The 21,253-nt window shown below is 42.9% G+C and overlaps 1 protein-coding gene across 1 annotated transcript; it reads left to right on the forward strand.

The window, feature by feature from the left end:
- The first annotated feature begins 1,475 nt into the window (after positions 1-1,475).
- Positions 1,476-2,891, forward strand: LOC146861780 (E3 SUMO-protein ligase KIAA1586-like). Its single transcript, XM_085643033.1, has one exon. The coding sequence runs from the start codon at positions 1,476-1,478 to the stop codon at positions 2,889-2,891; it is 1,416 nt and encodes a 471-aa protein (XP_085499159.1).
- Positions 2,892-21,253: the final 18,362 nt, after the last annotated feature.

Genomic DNA, 21,253 nt, shown 5'->3' on the forward strand with positions numbered 1-21,253 from the left:
TTCTAGCCTGGGTGCTTATGTGTAACATTTCCATGCTTTCTGACCTAGGTGCTTATGTGTGACATTTCCATGCTTTCTGGACTGGGTGCTTATGTCAGGTCATCATTTACGATTTACTATGCTCTGAAAGTTAATACAGCTAAAAATGTAATGAGAAATGAGTTGTGCACCATTTTGGTATTTTAACAAAATGTTATTGAGGGGGGAATTCCTCCCCCCCAAACACCTCTAGCAGTCGTTAGGCTCGCTGCACTAGCTTTCTATGCACCGTATGGGGGCTGGTCTAACAAAACTTTCCCGAGTTTCTTTGGGTTCCCAGTCCGGCTCAAGTGTTGAATAAGTAATACTTTGTGTGAATCACAGTGTGTAACTAACTCTGCACACTGCCACCTCAGCCTGCTGTAGTAATACCAGAAGCCAAAGCTTAAAAGTGAGGCAAACTTTAAAGACTGTTTGTCTTTCCAGTGAGCGCTGAAGGGCAGGCAGGGGTATGATTTGGAAAATGGCTGAATTTGGGTAGGCAAAGTAAGATCCATTTGGGTTGTACTTGTAGTCAGTCATGGATGGTAATAGACGTGCCGCTGCTGCAGAAATGTCTTTGGTGCAAACTGCAAATAAATATTAATTGTGCCTGTTACTTAGATTGATTGACATCACAATTCGCACATGTCTAGTGTGTTTTCTTTCACTTTGCTTCCCTAGAATGTCACACACTGGACAGAAGAAGATTTCACGCTACTTCACAAAATTTAAGCCCAAAGATGATGAAGAGCCTGCTAGCAAACTTCCTAGAAAAGACCATGTACTTCCAATGGATGAAGGGAACAAGGAACATGATGAAGTGCGAGAGACGGCACTAAATGAGTGTCACACCACTTCTGGCACTGGCGTTATCACCCCTACAGTAGGAAATACAGAAGATAATCCTCTTAGAGATGAGCAGCATCATGCTGTGGAGATTGCTACAGAGACAGAGGAAACACCAAGCACTAGCAAACAGTTTGACATATCACTTAATCCACATTCAGACAGAGTTTTTAGGAAAGGCATTCTTCCTAAAGGTTGGAAACATAACCAAAAAATATATTTCCAACGCAAGCATTCGTAGTTAATTGTTAAAGGCCCTAACCTTGGCTGTTCTGTATGTCGCCAAGTCCGTGATCTTGGTGCTGAGAAATCAAGGGGAATGAAATTGTCCAAAGAATGGACTGAGTCTACTGTGAAGGCATATGGAATCAATATAGAACAGCAGCAAAAATCATTGAGGAAAAAGATTGGGGAACATGCACAAAGCAAGGCTCATATTGCAACTTTAAAAATCTTAGAAAAGGCAAAAAAAGAACCTTTATTGCAAGTAACTGCTAAAGCGCTATCTGTACAAATGACAACAACAGCCAGAATATTCCGTGTAGCTTATAAGGAAGCAAAGCGGAACAGGCCAGCGTATAGTTTTGAAACCGAGATAGACTGCCACCATGGACTCCCCAGCATATATTTTTGTTGACCTCATTGAGCTGAGTGATTTGTCAGCTGACGGTATAGTAAACAGTTTACTATCTGCACTAAAAAAAGCTCCAGTTAACATAAGTGAGGACTTTCTCTCCAAATGCCTGGTTTCAGTTGCTTGTGATGGCGCTTCAGTGATGTTTGGCCGCCACAGTGGTGTTGTGAAGAGGTTGCAAGAAAAAATCTCTCCCTATATTGTGGCCTGGCACTGCTCAGCACATCGCCTGGAACTTGCCGTTCATGATGTCATGAAAGATATTGGCGCTACAAATCATTTCAAAAACGTACTTGATAAGCTTTATTCTCTATTTGCCACATCTGTTAAAAACTGTTTGGAGCTAAAAGAATGTGCAGAAGCTCTTGACATTCAGCTTTGCAGAATAGGTCGAATGTTAGATACTCGCTGGGTTGCATCAAGCTTTAGAACAGTGGAGGCTATTTGGAATGCATATCCTGCGCTCTATAAGCACTTTACTAGTACAGCTGTTGATGGTTCCCGTGACAGTTCAACACGAAATATGTACACAGGCCTAGGAAGGCGGTTATCATCTATACAGTTTGTTGCTAATCTTGGCCTCATGTATGATGCTCTTCAGGAGTTATCAGAGTTATCACTCGAGTTACAGAAACGTGACTCTACAATCATTGATGCTCATCGAGCTATTTGTCGGCAAATAGCAGTGTTTGAGGCAATGGTAGACAGGCAAAGGAACCACTTCTCACAGTGTAAAAAGGGCATAGAAGAAAATATAGTCCAAGGTGTGATGCTGCACAAAGGAAAGACCACGGACAAAATCATTGAACAGGGACAGTTTTTTTGTAGCCTTGCAGAAAATCTAAGACATCATTTGTTATCTACAGGAGGTACTAATTCTACTGACAAAAAGGCTGAGTACGAGACACTGATTAGCGAAGTGAAAGTTTTATACAAACAGTACTGGCCTTGTGACCTACCTGTTCTCTATGTTGAAAGTGATATTGAGTCTCTGTGTAAAAGATTCAACATTGCCAGTCGAGAAACCATACGTGCTTACAGAGAGTATAAGGAATCTGGAGGAAAAGAAATTAAAAGGCAGTTCAAGGAGCTTTTGATGGCCTTACACACTATTGCTATCAGTACTGCAGAATGTGAGCGGGACTTTTCTCAAATGAATCTTATATGCACATCTACAAGAGCATCACTGCTGACTGAAACAATATCTTCTTTAATGTTTTTAAATCTTGTTGGTCCACCATTTAAGAAATTCAACCCCATTCCCTATGTTCAGTCATGGCTTGCAAAAGGACGAAGAGCAGCTGATGACATTAGGAGTAAAGCAAGGAAAGAGAAAGACTTGGAATGCACAAGCAATTTAGACAGTTTATGGGTTTTTCTGGAAGAATAGATGCTGCTAGCCCAGTCCAACTGTTTTTTAAAAGTTAGGCTTTACTGTGTTTGGATATTTAATTTTTATTCTACTTTATAGGTTATTTATTTATTTGCTTTTATAACACTTTATTGACGGTCTCAATTTGTTTCATATTTTGTTATATTTATGTGTCTTTCCTGTTTGGAGGTTGTATTTATTGTTCTATTTTATACATTTTATTTCTTTTGTTTTTATAAGACTTACCTTGCTTTTTTTGTTTTTCATTTTAGAACATGTCTTTATTTGTATTTATCTGTATTTTCTTCTTAGTTATTTTGTCTTTATATATTTATATTTTGTATGGCACTATGGTCATTTTGCACTAGTAGGTATGACTTGAAATGCGTAGATTCAAACTGCTCAGCCACTACCTATTCTTCTGGTCTAGGTACCTCTAGGACTTTTTTGGGGCTATTACATTTTTCTGCGCTTTGTGTTAAAATACAAATCTTTAATTAAAAAGTCTGATTTGGAATACATGCCTCTTTTCTAATCTCTGTCTTGTCTGCGTGATACAGAAGTAGTTTCATATTTCTTACTATTCTGAATGTCTGATAAAAGCAGATATAGCTTCAGGGGAGTAAGTTATAGCAACACGCCCAATTATTATTCATCTTTTTTTTTTATAGTTTCTTTCAAAGTAATAGCTTTAACGGAATTCTCCACTATTTAGGAACCGGCCTCATTCATGTGTGTTGCATGATTCCATTCAGTTTATCTGTTTAGAGAGTTTTCAGAACATTTGGGTTTATTTTTGTCACATAAGCTGTGTAAAAGTTTAATCTTTGAACTCTTAGACTCTGTTAAAAATGGTATTGTCCTTTCCAGAAATCGGCTCATAAAGCACTGGAATTGTCCCTTTTCAATGCATTAGTGATTTTAGCCAATTTATTTCAAAATTGTGCTTTAAATGCACTTTTGGTTTAATCTTTTTCAAAATGTTCACAGGGCAGGGGAACCTCCTCTCAAACCCTTACTATGAGGAAGGCTCCCTTGCTGAAATTCAGATCGATTGGTATTACATCTGACTTTTAGCAGTGCCAGTTGAGGCTGTGGGTGGAGCCAATACAGTGGGTGGAGCCAGTGGAGTAAATGGGTGGAGCCGAAGAAAAGTAGGTGTGGCCTCCAAAAAACATCTGAGCACCTGCACTTCATATTTTACTAATTAAGCACTGCTTCCAGGTCACTTTACAATAGTCTAGCTTCTATCTTGACAGTCTCACCTTACATTTAACGGTCTAGTTGTTGTCAGGCCCACCATTTAGTTTTACGTAACTTCACGTTTCCTTAACGGGTATTAGAGTATAAATACTTCCGGGTTGCTAACATGCCTTTTTTCGATCTACATTTCTCCATGCCATAGCCCCCAGGTAACACGTTATACTCTGATACTCGTTTTAGTAGACGTACACCTTGATTGAAACACTTGTCTACGCTTTTTGGCAATTGAGCATATTCACGTGTATTAAGTAATATAATGCTATCTTCTTACTGACCTTTACAACTAAGTATAGTCCTTTTGACAAAGCAGAGAAGTCTTGACATTGATATGGATACATTTGTCCTGTTTCTAACTATTGACCTAATCATAAGTACAGTTCCCATGCATATCCAGATTCCAGCAATTCGTATGAGATAATCATATTTTCCTATATAAATACTAGTGTTGTTTTTTGATATAGTTTTCTATCACGTTTTGGATTCCCTCTCTAATTTTATCTTTACTTTAAATGACTAGCGAGCACCGTAACTCGAGAATGCCACTTTAAGGGACTCTATGCCTGTGCACATTCTCAATATTGCAGCATTATGTGAATGTGACATCTCTTTTCTCTATTATATAGCAGAAATTTCAACCCAGCCATATCCTTTTGGTTACCCTTTGGAGTCGTTTTCATGAATCCTAACTTTATTTCGAAGACCATACTTCTCCTGTAGAAGTCTTTCAGCTCAACTTCTGTATTAAAGTTACTCTATCATTCAGGTAGACCTCGGAATTACATGCCTATTTTACTCTAATATTTTTAATTGTTATCACATATTTCCTTATTTTTCGATTAGAACCTAATTTCATTACTTTTAGCCTTTGCTGATCTACCCAGTAACATCGTTATTTTGGGTTCTAATCGGGACTTTAGACTGCTTGGGCTCAAGCGACCTTTAAATCAAACCCAGAAGGTAATTCTTAAATCCCACAATTTGGAGTATTTTAGAAAGTGGCCATAAATCCATTTAGATTCTTTTGAGGTTAACATTATTTTTCACGATTTATGTTTCAGATATGCAGTGTTTGTTTTCCTGTGTCCAGCACCATCCAAACACCAGGGGAGCACAGCCCCCAAGAGACCTTGGGCGACGCCGACAGCCACAAGAGTGCCCGGAGGCGCATAAATTCTACGAGGTCTTCCCGCAGCGCGGGATCCCAGGCAGCAGTGTTTGTCTTCCTGTGGCCAGCACCAGCCTGCACCGGGGGACCACAGCTCCCAAGAGACCTTGCACCCGTGAGGTGCCGACAGCCACAAGATCGTCCCGAGGCACATAAGTTCTCCTGGGTCCACTCATTTCGGCCAATTAGTCTTCATTGTACCTTACATAAGGATACTGAACATAACGCTTGTAACATGGACAAAAGGAAAACGGCAGCCTTGTAAGGGGGCCCTCAGGCGGCTGCGTGGCAGGAACCATTGACTAATTTTTAACTAGAGCAGCACATGTGATCACACAGGAGATAGCCCTGATGGAGAGAAGGCTTTCGTTGGAGGAAACGTACCCAGGAGCTTAACCTGGACAGGGATGGTTTGGCGCAGGGAAAAATAGAGGACATTGTTGGGTTTTCAGAGGGACTTTAAAGCTCCATTGAATCTGCGCCCATACCCTCAGCGGCTTCCCCGATGAGTTAGCAATGTCTCCAAATACCTTGACAGCTATACTGACAGATGGAGATGATTTAGTCTCAGACTTTCCTCCGTCCAAGAGAAAATTAATAGTCTGTAATAAGACCACAAGGAAGTCTCTACAGACAAAAACCTCACTACCTGCTGGCCCCCAACTTTGAACAGTTGCTGGACGTTCTTTTTGTAAGACTGGAGTCAATGACAAAAGCGCTCTTAGCACCAATAATGTCGCAGCTGGGAGAGATCGAGAGGAAAATTCATGTTCCTACCATCACATGTAATAAATGTATTACAATGTCAAATCTAGTGGTGGGGAGAGAGGTTCCATGTTCACTGTCTACGAACCTGAATCAAACCTTACATAGATTACGTTCCAAAGACCCAGTGACTGAGAAAGTGCCCAGTGTTCCGAGACTAAACAGCATGTCTGGGGAGCTAACTACAACAGCCCAGAGAGCCCAGGTAGCCCAGATGAGCAGGCCCTCAAACCTCAAGAAAGGCATTCGATCTTTATGCACCCCGCCCCAATTTGTGTTGTCTAAGGACAAGAATCAATGCATTCTTGACCTGCCCACCGCATCTGTTCCACTAGTAGAAGTATTACTAGGGGCCCCCTCTCTTTCTCAAGAATCTAGAGAAACATCCCTTGATCTTATACACAAGGTTACTCATTGGTATAGTAAGAATGTGGTAAATGGCCTGAACATATCCTCTGATATCAATATGGCCAGAAGAGTGGGATGGATAGGCCATCAGACAAAAAAATGGTTAGGGAGACTGTATAGTTGTCAATTTTAAGAACTCTGTGCAAGCCAAGTTGTTAGTGGGCTGTGCTTATAAAAGTAGCCCAATCTCTACAATTAGAACAGTCCCCCTTCAATACTTCTATCCCCCAGGCAGCCGCCGGCTTCTGCCCAATGGCAGTTACCTCCAAATCCAGTCAGGCCTGGCCACATAATTAATACAGATACAATTCTACCCATGAGTAACCGTTTCAACCCCTATCAAGTCTTCAGGGCCTAGATGAAAATGACTGACTAAGGCAAGAGGATAAAATGACCCAGGGTAAAGATTTATTCCACACGGTCCCAAACGCTCTGGTTTTCCCAGCCCCTAAGCCCGCCGAAATGGATGATAAATCTCCTAGTACTTCTTACATCTCAAACTTTTCTGCTGCTCATTATGAGAAGGTCCTCTTGTGGAACACTGTGGGTCTTAGGTCAAAATGGGGCAACTTATCTTGGGAAAACTTTCTTTCAATGTACCATGTCATCGCCCTACAAGAAACGTGGGAGGTTAATGACTGTTTTTATTTAGACGGTTTCATTTCATTCTCTAAACATGCTTTTCCTTCGAACATGGGAAGAGCCAGAGGGCGTCTGCTTTTAATGTTTTCACTCAAACTTTCTTGTAAGACCCGAATGATTGAATGTCGATCGCATCATGTGTTAGCAGTAGATTTGTCCCTTAAGAATCGCCCTAACCTGCTAGTGGTACATTTTTTCAACTCCTTTTCCAGAAACCATGAGTTGGAACACCTCCTAGGCTTAGAGGATCTTTTGGAGAGCTACGAGGAGGATACATATTTTTACTATGACCTGATAATCCTAGGGGATTTTAACATTCACCAGTGTCATTCAAATTGTACTTTAATGTCGGACCAGGGGGATTCCTTTTCTTCACCTAAGCACACACCCTCAGGTATTTAGAAGGTTTTCTCTCAGCTCATAACCTACACTGCCTTCAGCAAATAGATACGTTGTCTTCAGTTCCTACCTATGCAGGGAACGGAAGGCCCAGTACCATTGATTACATACTGCTGTCTGCACCACTGGCCTCTGCCATAAAGGAATTAGCTGTCGCTTGGTCAGGTTTTATTGATAATAATCCTCTCACACTTGTAATATCCCTTTCTGCCATTGAAACTGAGGAGGCGACTACCTGCATCGCCAATAAAAATATTAGCACTAAACATCAAGCCCGTAGGCTAAAGTGGGAAAGGGTTGTCCCAGAAAGCTTCCTGGACAATCTATATACATTTTGTGCCCCTGAGATCCAAGCATACTTAGATCCCACTACACATGGCAGAGTTACCTTAGAGGCCTTTGGGAAAATAATTAACCAAATATCATCTAACCTAACCACTGTGAGCAGAGTAGAATGCCATAAGGCCAAAATATGGTTCGATGGCATATGCTCTATGACCCATAGGGAGCTTTTGCAGGCCCTAAACCTCATCCCTAGGGACAAGACGAAAATCAGGAGCAGAAGAAAGGCATACAAATTAGCAGTCCAGGAGAGGAAGAAGCAGATAAGAGAGCAGGCTTGGGAGGCTCTAGGGCAAGCTATTGTGTTGGCAGATAGTTCTAATGTTTGGTCGGTAGTTAACAGTCCCTTTTTTCTGAAACATCAGATTCCAATACTGACTGTATAATTTCGACTGACCAATGGGTACAGCACTTCAGCCTTTTTTTCAATGGTACAAATCTTAGAGAATCTGGGGATCATAGGGACGGTGGGCAAATCAGTGTACCCCTTTATTTTAGTATTGACGAGGTCTATAATGCAATCACCTCCACATATACTTATATAAGGCTGACCCAAAGGCTTGGCCCAAGAATTTCGCACATGTTTTTAATGCCTCATGTTTACATGGTTTTCCCCCATCCTGGGCTAGGGCAGTCATTATTCCCATCTTTAAAAAGGATGCACAGGATGACCCTGCATGTCACAGGCCGATCTCACTTTTAGACTCCGCTGCTCAAATTATGGGCAAAGTGATACTAGATCGCCTAACGGCATGGCTTGATCACTTAAATGTCATCTCCGATTTGCAGTATGGTTTTAGGCTGGGCAAAGGGACCTTAGACCAATGTCTAAATTTACATTTAGTGATAGGAAAATATACTATCGCCAAGAAGGGAATTTTACATTTGGCTTTTATAGATTTGACTCAAGCCTTTGATTGTGTAAATAGGTCTAAATTATAGTTGATTTTAAGTGAAGTGGGCCTTGATGCAGAACGGGTGGCTTTTTTACATATTACCCACGAAAACAACACGGCTGCGGTCAGATACAATAGAAAGAGTGGTTTGACAAATTCTTGGGCTGTGAAGAGAGGGGTACGTCATGTTTGCATCTTGGTCCCCCTGTTGTTCACGCTTTATATAAATAAGTCAGGGGACTCCTTAATCGCTAGCTGTAAAGACATCCCCAGGGCTGGTGCCGAAATTATCCCTGCACTCCTATATGCAGATGACATGGTCCTGCTTGCTAGAACCGTTGTGGGCCTCCAATTACTTTTAGAGGGTTTTATAGTTTTTATGGACTCTTTAGACCTGACCACAAATTGTACTAAATCACACACCAGGGCCAATTTTATTGTAAGGTGGCGGAACTAACCAAAGTCCCAACCTTCCCCTAATTGGGGGTACTTTTTGATGAGCGTGGGTCTTGACGTGCACAAATTACGCAAAAAAAGAACACTCTAATCAGAGCGACGGGGGCTACACTGAATTCTGCTAAAAGATTACGGTCAAAACTCTTCCCGCCCTGATGAAGATCTATAAAGAAAATTGCATCCCTATGGCAACCTATGGCTGTGATATTTCGGGTTCCAAGGATGGAAAGGACATTCAGGGATCTGAGGACAAGTTCATGTGTAAGCTTTTGGCAGTCTCCCCCACTACCCTGCATTAATATTACATAAAGAATTAGGGGTGGGCTATATTTCGGATCTGATAGCGGTAGCCCCCTTGTTGCGTTGGCTGAGAGTTTGGGTTTGTCCCATTACTAATTTAAACCAACTTATAATCACTGATTGTGTAGCGCTGGAGGGGGCTGTGCACATTCCTTGGTTAAAATATGTAATGGATCTGACAAAATGGCTCGGCTGCCCAGAGCTGTACCTGAGCCCTAAATCCTTGGGTAAATCAACAATCAGAACCATTAAACAACAGTTCCTGGAAAAGCGCTAGGGGCTTAGGGAGGAAAAGGAGCTAGCAAAGGCCACAATTAGAAGATATGTTACATTGCCCCTGTGCAATCAATTCCAACCGTATCTACTTGTCGTTAGTAATGCCTTTCATCGCTTTTGTTGACCAGATTACGATTTCATTTGGTTCCCTGGGTTCTGGCTGTCCCTAAAGTTTTACAAAACCTGTCACCCTAAAACCTTGTTCTTGCTACAACTTCTCAGAGCAAGATACCTTACATTTCACTTTCTTCTGTGACTATTATCCCTCATTGTGTAAAAGGTTTATATTCCCATTACTCAGAGAATGCCATTCCATCCAAGTCAGGCCCGCTTTATTGTACCTCCAAATGCTATCTTCCCCTATGGTCTGTTTTGGGGTTGCAAGTTTTTTAACAGGAGCCATTAGGCGTAGGAATAAGTTGTTTTATAGTAGCCACCTGTCTTTGCCTGTTTTGACCCTAGGGCCCACCTCATGCTAATATTGGTATTTTATGATATACAGTCAACTGCACTAGGCCTTTATATGGTGCTTTCCGTCTCATTTTATACCCTGAATTTTGCACTTTTATTGAGATCAAGAATGTTCCTATTTTAATCCTTTTAAAGGTTTTAAGGCTTGTTGATGAAATGTATCTTGTTAACATGTTTGCTTTTATGGCTTTGAGTTGCCCAATAAAGTACCTTTTGACTTGACTTGACTTGCATCTCATTTCATACCTCACACTTATATTCTCCATATTCCTTCTGTCTGGCCCATTTTATCATTCCACCGTGGGAAGCAACAGAATTTTCGCTTTCCCTATCCTACCTCTTAGATTTAGGCTCACAGAAAAAATAGATCTGGGCCCTTTTTCCTCAATAAAAATAAATGCTTGGTGTGCCTCAACCACAATGGTAATATCTCCACCCTCGAATGTTAGACCATGGTGTCATAGTTTCAGAGTAACCGCATGTCTGCAGTTCTCTGCAGTGTTTAATACCCGTTCATTGTAGTTGTCAGCCATAATTATAAATGGATTCCAGAGTGGGTAACACAGTGAGATTTAGATCCTTTAAAAGTTCAAGCTTGAACAACCTACAGCCAATACATATGAATCACCTACTCAGATAAGGAGGCTTTACCCTATCACCATGGATGTCTCCGGTTAGGAGGTAAGTAGGGGTCTCTGGGAAGGCACGATTGAACTACTCAGGCAAACCATTAAAATAAGAATCAAACCAATGTTGGTGGTGCTATGTCATGTAGTTTCCACCCGTTGGCAGGAACTGCACATTTGTGGACAGCATAAACTGTGGGTTGGTGCTACACTGATTCCATGTACCCTCTCAGGATATGTCATCCTATAGGCCAGCTAGCTCACAGTGCCACCATAAACTCCTCCTAACCCTAAGTGGGTGGCAAATGTTTCTGACAACCATTGAACATGACAAACCGGATCTCCCAGGAATTGTGGTAACAATCTAGCACCCTTTAGCTCAGTCACTCGTGCTCTCTTTCCCTCCGAGAAATATGCAAGGACATTTTCAATATTGGTGGGACATTTTCAATATTTATTGAACCAAAATGAATCTTGTATAAAATATATGTGCTACAATGATCAGTAGACAGAAGTAAATGAAAATTATTAGAAGTACTAGAACAGTGAACAGAGTGAAAAGTTCCACCATTGTCCTGAAACAACTTATTTATGTAAGCATATAAAACAATATAGAAATCTTGCGTACTTTTACCATGCATCCCCTAACCTAAGTGTCTAGGGTGTGTGTGTGTGTTCAGCCAAGAATCCCCATCCTGGATGATCCAATCTCCTTAACTGAAGTGAAAGAATGTAGGTACCCATCATGGTCACTAGCTGAACACCCCTCGTATACATATCACCTGATTCTTGGGCCAATGCATACACATGTAGAGACCTCACCATTGACAGCAAAGTGCAACTCTGGCAACACCTGAAAACTGATGTTTATTTATAACAAAATGCATCCTTGCCTTGGGCTGAGATCTTGATCAGGCTGCCATTATTTGTGTGTTATAGATAGCTGTGTTGCCATATGTACGAAAATAATAAGCACATTTGCACAACATATGTATAAACCTTGTACATGGTGTCAGGGTAGCATGATGGTATTATTGTGAAGTCTGTAAGCAAGTACATTTTCCAAGAAACGAATCCTGACTGTCACAGATGCAAATGTGTGTCAGAAGTCATTGTGTAAAAAGTGAAGGCAACTTTAGAAAAGACTTGTGTATATGCAAAATGGCAGTGTTTCCCTCCAGCCTTAATTTGAACATATGACAACAGACCCACTCACACACTCACTCACAGACCTGTACATATTCGTATGCACTGACTCAGAGACCCACTCAGAGACTGATGCATTCACTCACAGACCCACTCAGAGACTTGTGCACCTACTCACAGACTCATGCACCCACTTGGAGACCCACTTAAATGCTTATCCACTGTGAGAAGTTGGCCTGGCATATGCTGTCCACTAGTTATAGGGGACACCTTGCACCAGTCCAATTCGACTCTTAAGGTGATAGGTTAAAAGACAACCTTTAAAGGAAGCTATCTTAGGGGTAGCTGTGGAAAGCAGCCTTCAGGCTAAGTCTTGAAGGAGTGTTAAGCTTATTGTTCTACCATGGATAACCTCTTGAATGACCAAATGAAAGAGTAGTCCACACAGGTATATATTCAAAATATATGTATTCATTCTAAGAACAAATCCCACTATTCTCTTTATGAGGCTGGAGGTAAAGATACAATTCAATAAAGCATTAATAGTTACAATAAATAGCACTGGAATCACAGGGCCCCGGGGGGGACCAAACCATACTTAACAATGTGGTATAAGAAACACAACAGTTCTGCAAACAGTACCTAGGGCACTTACGGTCGCTGGCCCCTTACGAAACCACCCAAGATAGTGAGGAAGGGGACCCACGGGAGACGGGTGCAGTGTTTAAACTACAGTTGAGATCCCTATTAAACCCTATGGGAAATGTTGCGGTTGGAAATTACAAGAATCTGGACACTAGCAGGAGTTCAAGTTCAGGAGCTTACAGTTAAGCTCTTGGAGGGCCCACACCCACGACAGTACCGAGGTACCACTGTTACCTTGCCCAGGGAAGCCGGGTGCATAGGTCGTTTTCGATGTCGGGTCGCAATCTCGTTTTCAATTAAAAAAGGGGAAGAACTGCTACTGGCGTGAAGCGTCGTCGATGTCATGCAGATTGAAGATGTAGATCTTGAAGGAAAGGACCTGAAAGCAGAGGGGACAGAGTCTGGCTCACTAGCCAGTGACCAGGGAGCTCAGGAGAAAGAGCCCTTCAATGTCGGATGCTTCCAGGTTGAAGACGGGTAGCTTGAATCGGCAGCCATGGGGTCCAGGAGGCTTCAAGGAAGGCCAGCTTCTGGAGGGCGACTGTCCCACAAAGGATGAAGGCCGCTGCGGTGTTAGTGTCCGGATTGGATCCACTAAGCCTTGGCAACCGCAATCCACGCAAGGATCAAGAAACAGCTACGGTGCAGACCCATGAGGTCTGAGCGAAGTCTCCAGCGAGGAGACTGTAGAGCAGGCCTGGAGCAACCAGGGGAGCCCTTTAAAGTAAAGACCAGTCGAGAGACAAGGGACCGCGGGAGGCAGCAATTTGGCGTGCGTAAAGATGTGCCCACGGGTTGCCAGAGCGCGCTAGGGCGTCGATCTTTGGCACAGATGATGTTGAGAGGTTGGCTCAATGATGGGCCAAAGCACAACTTCCCCACTCGTCGGGTCCATTTGCTGTGCAAGAGGTGGCTGGTGTCCTGGGGTATTGGGGATCTCGGCACCCACAGGGTCCACGGTGCTGAGCTTTGCTGTGCAAACTCACTGGCCTCTGGGATGCTTGGAAACCCACCTCAGGGTAGGTAGAAGTCTTCGATGTCCATAGGAGCAGCGGCGTTCCAACCGGGTCACTTGCAGTGTTTCAGGTGCCTGCCAAGCAGGGGGGTAACTCCTTTACCCCAAGGGAGATTTCTTCATTCAGCTGTGCGGCAGCTCATCGAAGGTTCAAGTCTTTGAAGTCCAAGATTAATCTGAGGCTCTGGGGACCCTGCACCCTCCTTTATCCAGAGATTAGGGGAGTGTCTGAATCAGAGCCCACCAATGAGAGTTCAGGCGGGAAAGGGTGGCTACACCCTCTCCCCTTTGTGTGTTCTCCCACCTGGGCAGGGGACAGGATGCCCCTGAACCGGTTCGAGGCGGTATATGCAGAAGTAGGCACTGGAGAAGCCTACGTGCAAGTTTGAAAGACATCCTATGGTGCACCTACCCAGTTCCAATCCACATAGTCTGTCTGGGGAGGTGGGAGCACCTCCCTGCAACAAGATCCCTATTGTCCAGCTGCCGTGGCTGGAGTTCTGCCCAGCAACAGGCAGCCAGAGTCGTGTGGGTGGCGGGTAGCATCCATTTTGTACTACGTGTGCACTCTTAAATTGGTGTCTAAAATCTGCCGCTTTTACCATATCACCCCTCTAGCAGGGGGAATCATGCCCTCACTCCCATGGCTGGATTGGGGGTATGATTCCACGATGTTTGACACCAAACATGACATGGTTCTGTGCAGCCACTCTCAAGTTATCACGCTATCGCGATTACTTATAATGCGGTTAAGAGTATATGGTATGGCTGCACTACAAACAACCCAGCAATAGTTTTTATGAAGGTTGCAGAGGGGCCCTACTCAGGTAGGGGTTCCCCCTCACACATATCTCAGCACCCTGCCTTGTAGGATTAGCAAGGCCTGCCTTAGGGGTGACCTTTGAGGATATATGTGTTGTATTTAAGTGGATTACTGGATACCTATATCCCTGTAAGGGGTGCAAGCACCACCTTACCCAGGCTACAGTGGTGGTCTGGTGGTGTCAGTTTGTATGGCTGTCCCAGGCATGGCACAATAAGTGCTGCAGCCCCTGGTAGGCCTCTGAGGGACCCATGCCCTGGGTGCCTAGGGTACCACCTACTAGGGGCTAATAGGGTGTCTTCAGTATCCAATTGGTATGTACCTAGGGTACTCACATCAGTTTAGAGAGGAAGCAGATAGGCTGGGGTCCTGGATAGCAGGGCCACAGCCTGGCTAGAGTCAAAAAACAGTCAAAACATCAGCAAGAAGTTGGGGGCAACTATGCAGTCGATGCCACTCTCCTACATCCACCAATTACAGACCCACTCGGAGTCTTATGCACCCACTCACAGACCTATTCATACACTTATACATCCATTGACACTCAGATATTAATTCACACTCACAGTCATACTGAGACACTTATGCACCCACTAATAGACCCACTCAGGGACTCATGCACCTGTGAATGCTTATGCAGTTCCATATATAATTTTGCATTTGCGGCACCATTTTCTGTTCAGACGCCATTTCGAAAGATGATTGAAACTAATCCTTTACCGTTTCTGTTAAGTTTTGTTTATGCAATAAATAACTGTTAGTGCCAGTGCATAGCTTTACCACAAGATAGAGGCCCTCTTCCACATGTCTGGTGGCAGGTGCAGGGTGAAATGATTTTGGATTTTACTAGGTTGTGTACGATACAAGAACTGAAACCTTTTTTTCACTGTCCAGCTGCATCTGCCTGGAAAATCCCACTGTGGGCATGCCTTTACCCCGGTATTAATTATACATAATGTATTGTTTTGCTTGCTGGTCTTTAGTTCCCTCTGAATCAATTTGAGACTTTGTCGACGGGGGCTCCACTCTGAGTGAATCTGAATAAACAATTATTGGTATATTCTCCACTGATCTTCCGACTCTTCATTTGGTATGGAAGGCTGTGAGGTGGTCCGAGGTGACCTGGGCCAAAATAATGTTTCAGTAGGTTACTCAGGTGTACCAGTTGTCAGACCCATTTCACGCCCCCTTGCACTTACTGTTGGTCCTTTCACTGTGGAGTCTTCATTTTTGTTAACATCTGATTTGGGCAAAAAGTTGCTGCTTTTGGATTTGTTGAAGAAGTTGCATGCTACTTTTTATTGTTCTCATTTTAAAGGGAAAGTGATTAAATTGATTTGTGAAGGTTTACACATTAAACAGAAATTTCATGCTGCCAATCATCCATAGTCAGCGAGTTTGGTTGAGAAATACAAGGTACTCTCAAATTGAAAGTGGCAAAAATCCAAGAGACAACAGGGTTAAAATAGCCAGATGCTCTACTGTTAGCTCTTCTGTCAACAAGAACTACAGCCCATTCTAGAACAGGCTTGTCACCTTACGAGGTCGTGTTGGGACGCCTGGCAAATATCTGGGGTGTCCCACATCCTCATAAATACTCCAACATTGAATATCCTGTGTTGCTTGATTATCTTGGCTAGTTAACAGAAAGTTTATGTTCTATTCACCAACAGGTGCGGGAATCCCTACCTCCCATACCAGAGGGGCTCGATCATGACATTCAGCCTGGAGATGATGTTCTGGTCAAGAACATCCAGAGGAATAAAAGTCTGGAGCCCCACTGGAAAAGTCCTGAGCAGGTTCTGTTGGTGACACGGATGGCTGTAAAGGTTATTGGTCGAAAGAACTGGGTGCATGCCACTCACTGTCGGAGGATTATTTTGCCGTTGCCGTCGTACCAGTGGGTCAAGGAGGGTATTGATGACACTGAATGTGAGCAAGTGCACAGGTTTGTCCATTCAGCGATGCTCAACTGACCTCGACACAAACAGGCAAGGAGAATAACGATGTTTTGAATGAGGCTGTACCACGAGAAATACAAGCTATCCATGGGCCTTTGTTCACTGATCACACAGTGCCTGGGGCTGCCAGGTACAATTTGCATCCTCGGCTGAGGGCTAATGAATCTAAGGAGAAAAAAGATGAGGTACGGACTTCACATGATAGGTAGTACTGAATAACAGTACCAATGAATAATTGAAATAAGTGAAAATTTTGTATTTGCTTTGACTTTGTTGTTTGAGCACTAGTCAGGGAAAAAAAATATTTTGAAAGTATTCCACCTTTATCAACGAGGGATAGATTAAGAGAAGAGCTTAGGACAGAGCAAGCTCCACCTCTGGTGCTCAAGAGGGCCAACTTATTGATGGATAATAGGAACCTGTGCCAATGAGGCTCTAACGGACACTGGGAACGTCTATATTGTCTTGCATTTTCCTTCTTTTGAATTCACTATGCATCCTTTTAACAGACAGGTTGCTGAGGAGGAACAGCCAATGGTTACTGTACAGCATAATACGATGTGGTCAAGGAAAAGTAAAAAACCATGTGTTGTTCTTTTGATACTGATGATAATAATACTGTGTGGGGTGTCATGGGTTTTGGAAAATGATCCAAGTGTGCCTTTACATAGTAAGGGTAAGGTTATTTTTCCGAGACGAACTAAAAGAACTGCCCCAGGTAATGTATTCTTGGAAACACATAAGAGGGTCTTTGGTGAGGGGACCCCCTGTTACCCCTCCCAATCTGTCACCTGTCTGTGGACTGCATATCCATTGTCACTTGTAAATTTCACATATACTTGGCCACCTTAGTTTACAGAAGTAAAAGGAGTTTTTGGTTTTGGCGATCCGGGGCCATGTCTCTACCATAGAAACCACTGGGAGAGGGTTATCCAGGTTGTGATAACAATACATATTGTGATAACTTTTACACGGATGAACAGAATGTAACATTAGTGGGTTGGCATTACAAGGAATTGACAGTCCCCTAAGGCACACCTGAGGTTCCGACTGCTGGCTCCTCCCCCCCCCCTCAAGGTTTTGAAGCTGAGGCGATTGGCGGCTGATGCGGATGGTGGCTGTTGTGGACGCTAAGCGTTTTTGCTGATTTAATCGGCTCCTGGACTCGACCACGCCTGATTATATGCGGCGTTCCTGGTAGCGATAATCTTTACGGGCTCAAGTTGTCAGCGGAGCGGAGCAGAGCGGATTTACCTCTGTCTATCCCCGAATTCACAGCAGCTGGGATCGGGCGTTGGAGAAGGCACCGGTCAAGTGGGGCCCTGCATCGGCTCCGCGTTGGTTTTTGGACACCAGGGCTGTAGCTCATGGTGAACTGTACGTGGTGAGTCTCGCCCCTCCTTTTTTTTTCTTCTTTTTTGGATAAGGAGTGCTGCTGGTTGGCTGGCTGCAGTGGCTTTTAGATTTATAGACTTACAGACCCCGCAGCGTTGGGAGATTTGCTCCAGAAAGTCTTCAATTGTTGGGACGTGTACACTCAGAGGCACAGAGGCATAAAGGCTTCGGGCGGAAGGAGAAAAGGAGGAAAGGTTGAATTACAGTAACTCCAGGCATCACTTAACTCACTGCTGCCTCTCTAGTTCCAGTATGGGGAAGTTACTCAACACTCGTAAGGCAAAAGCCCTCCGCATACAGGCTAGAGAAACAAAAAACGCTACCAAACTATTAAATAAAAATGATAACAGCGATAAGGGCGATAAAGGCGACGTAAAGGGAAAAAGTGTTAGCACTGGGAGCTCAGAGGAATTGGAGGAGTCTTTTGCGGAATCTCCGACTCCGACTTCGATTCCAAATTTAGAGAACTCTCACAGTGAGATAGATTTATGGATGTGCTAAAAGGCGCTAAACCATTTCCTCTTTTTGGTAAAAAAAATGCAGTACCCTGTCAGGGCATCCCTGCTCAAATATCTTCCTCTCCCTCAACTACTCAACCCCCAGACTTACTGCATAAGCCTAACACTTTGGCATCCCCAACAACTTCGACATCTCTGCTCAAAGAAAATTCTCTGGCATCCTCTGTGAATAATACGGACGTTGTTCAGGAAGAGGTTCGGATTTCAGAGAACACGGTTATGGCTATACCTTTGGCTGATATGCCATCAAATACTTCTGCTGACTTGGCCGCCAATGGTAAACCTTTTAGCCCTCTGCTGGATCTTGATACTGAGACTGTGGGGGAAATTCAGATGTCAGTAAAAGATATGTTGAATCTAATTCTTGATGAGGTCCGCGAATTAAAGAGGTTTCAAAAATCCGAGTTGGCTTTAATCAATCAGCGACTGGACAAAATGTAGGACCTTTTCTCTACATTCCCTGGCCGTCTTCAAGAAGCCGAAACTCGTATTTCTAATTTGGAGGACCAAATGAATGAGGTTAAAAAAGAAGCGAGTAGGATTTCTTTTACGACACGTTCATTAGAAACTAAATTGGATGATTTGGAGAACTATAATCGTCGATCGAACCTTTGCATTGTGGGGGTTCCGGAAGGCATTGAAGGATCCAGCACGCTTCAATGGGCCTCCTCCTTTCTAAAACAAAAAGTGATCCCCAATCATGAGGGCGACTTGACAATTACGCGAGCACATCGAGTTCCTGCCCAGCCTTTCCTGAATTCTTCTCTTCCTCAAACAATTTTATTAAATTTCTCAGACATACGGATAAAAGAGACTATTCTTTCTATGGCGATTCAGCAAAGACAATTCTTTGTTAACGAAACTGTTAAATGCCGTATTTTCTCCGATATGTCTGCCTCTGCTGCACGGAGAAGAAAAGAGTTTGTCCAAATGTTACAGTTGTTTAAAGCCAAAGGGGCCAAAGCTACGATAGCGCAACAATCTAAGCTCAAAGTCTTAGTGAAAGGCAAATTCTTTATGATATCTGATATAGCAGCAGCACATGATTTGCTTAAGGAGATCTCGGCTTCTCAATCAAACTAGAATCGAGGGGTTTATGACGGCTATTTTATGGCCACAGGCTATTATAGGTCATTACATCGATAGGGGTTAATTGCTTGGATGGTTGGGGGGGTGGATAGAGCATGAGGAGTACGGGGACCCAGGGAGCCAGGGGGTGCTAACAGGTCACCCTAATGAAGTGGGGTAGGTTCCTGTGGTCCGCGAGGGAGGAGGGTGAGGAAGTAGGGCCACTGGAGAGTTGGGTTTGGGGGGTTGAGGGTGGTGATGGGTGGGTTATAACAAAAAATGAAGTTGATGGTGTCAGGTTTTGTTCATTTACTTATGTTTTGATTCAAAGTGCCAGAATGTCTACAATGGGTAAGGGGAGGTCTGATGATAACTGCCTTCAATTAGTTAATCTAAGATGTCAATGTCCAATAAGGAGAGTTTGAAATTGTTTTCTCTTAATGTTAATGGTTTAAACAATATTAAGAAAAGGCGAGTTGTGGAAATGTGGATTAAGGCAGAAAATCCTTCCGTAATTCTATTACAGGAGACTCATATTTCCTCTCTTAAGATAGACGAGTTCTCAATGTTCAAATCTTGGGCTTCATTTCGGTGTTTTGCATCATGCCACAAATCTAAACGAGGGGTGGCGATATTTTTAAATAAGAACATACATGCTGAAGTTATTCATTCAGAAGAAGGAGGCTTAGGGCGTTGGTGCTGGGTCTCATGTAGAGTCAAAAGTAGACAGAGACCCTTTATTTTTGTAAGTTGTTCAGGCCCACTAAATGATGATTCCAATATGTTTGAAGATATGTTCCAATCCTTATTAATGGTGTCACGGGACATTGTGATTGGTGACGACTTTAACGTCTTGATGGATCCCAAACTGGACTCATCGTCTCAATCAAAAAAACAACTCAAACCTAAAGTTTCCCAGACTATTTCTAACTATAAAAGATTATTGGATCTCTCTGATCATTGGCATCTAGATAATCCCTCTAAAAAAGAATATACCTGTTGGTCGGGTAGATTTGAGTCTTCATCTCGCATTGACTTTTTTCTAGCCTCTAATCTCAGGCTAGGTTATTATAACACAGTGCATAATGTATTTTCCGACCATGCTATGCTCATTAGGGAATTTATTCTTGGGGATACTAGAAGGTCTCCTAAAAGATGGGTTTTTAATAAGTTATATCTCAATGATGAAATATGGGTCTCCGAATTAAAAGTCGTGATTAGAGAATTTATAATTCGCAATACTGGCACCGTCCCTCTCAGTATTATTTGGGACGCCTTAAAGGCTTTTATTCGTGGAATCATTATTGGGAAAAATGCCGCCACATCCATCGCTGTTAGGGCTATAAAAAACTCATTTGAACATCGTATACAGGTTCTTAGTGCTCTAAGACAACAAAATCCCTCTAGAAATATTAAAGATCAATTAAATGAAGCTAAACGTGAATTCAGTACATATTTATTTGAGCAAGGAGAGGCGTTTTTTTGTAGTCAATACCAGAAAGTCTACGAAGAAAGTAATTTTACGGGTAGATTTTTGGCCTGGCAGGCTAAAGAACAAGTAGCCTCCAATTTAATTCGGGGTTTAATTTGTCCCGTTACTAATAAATACATAACTGACTCGGGTGGGATAGGTAAGATAATGCACTTCCATTATCAAAAAATATATAGCCATCAGCATGAAATAGACCAGCTAAAATTAAATGCTTTTTTGAGGAAGGCTGTGATTCCTTCCCTCTCCCAATCCGAGCAATTAAATATGGCAAGTGGATTTTCTTTGGAAGACTTAGAGTCGGTAGTGAA

The sequence above is a fragment of the Triturus cristatus genome, chromosome 2_2, assembly GCF_964204655.1.
Source record: "Triturus cristatus chromosome 2_2, aTriCri1.1, whole genome shotgun sequence".
Lineage (NCBI taxonomy): Eukaryota > Metazoa > Chordata > Amphibia > Caudata > Salamandridae > Triturus > Triturus cristatus.

Excerpts from the sequence above, each read along its gene's own strand:
- LOC146861780 (XM_085643033.1), top strand. The coding sequence starts at position 1,476 with ATGGACTCCCCAGCATATATTTTTGTTGACCTCATTGAGCTGAGTGAT.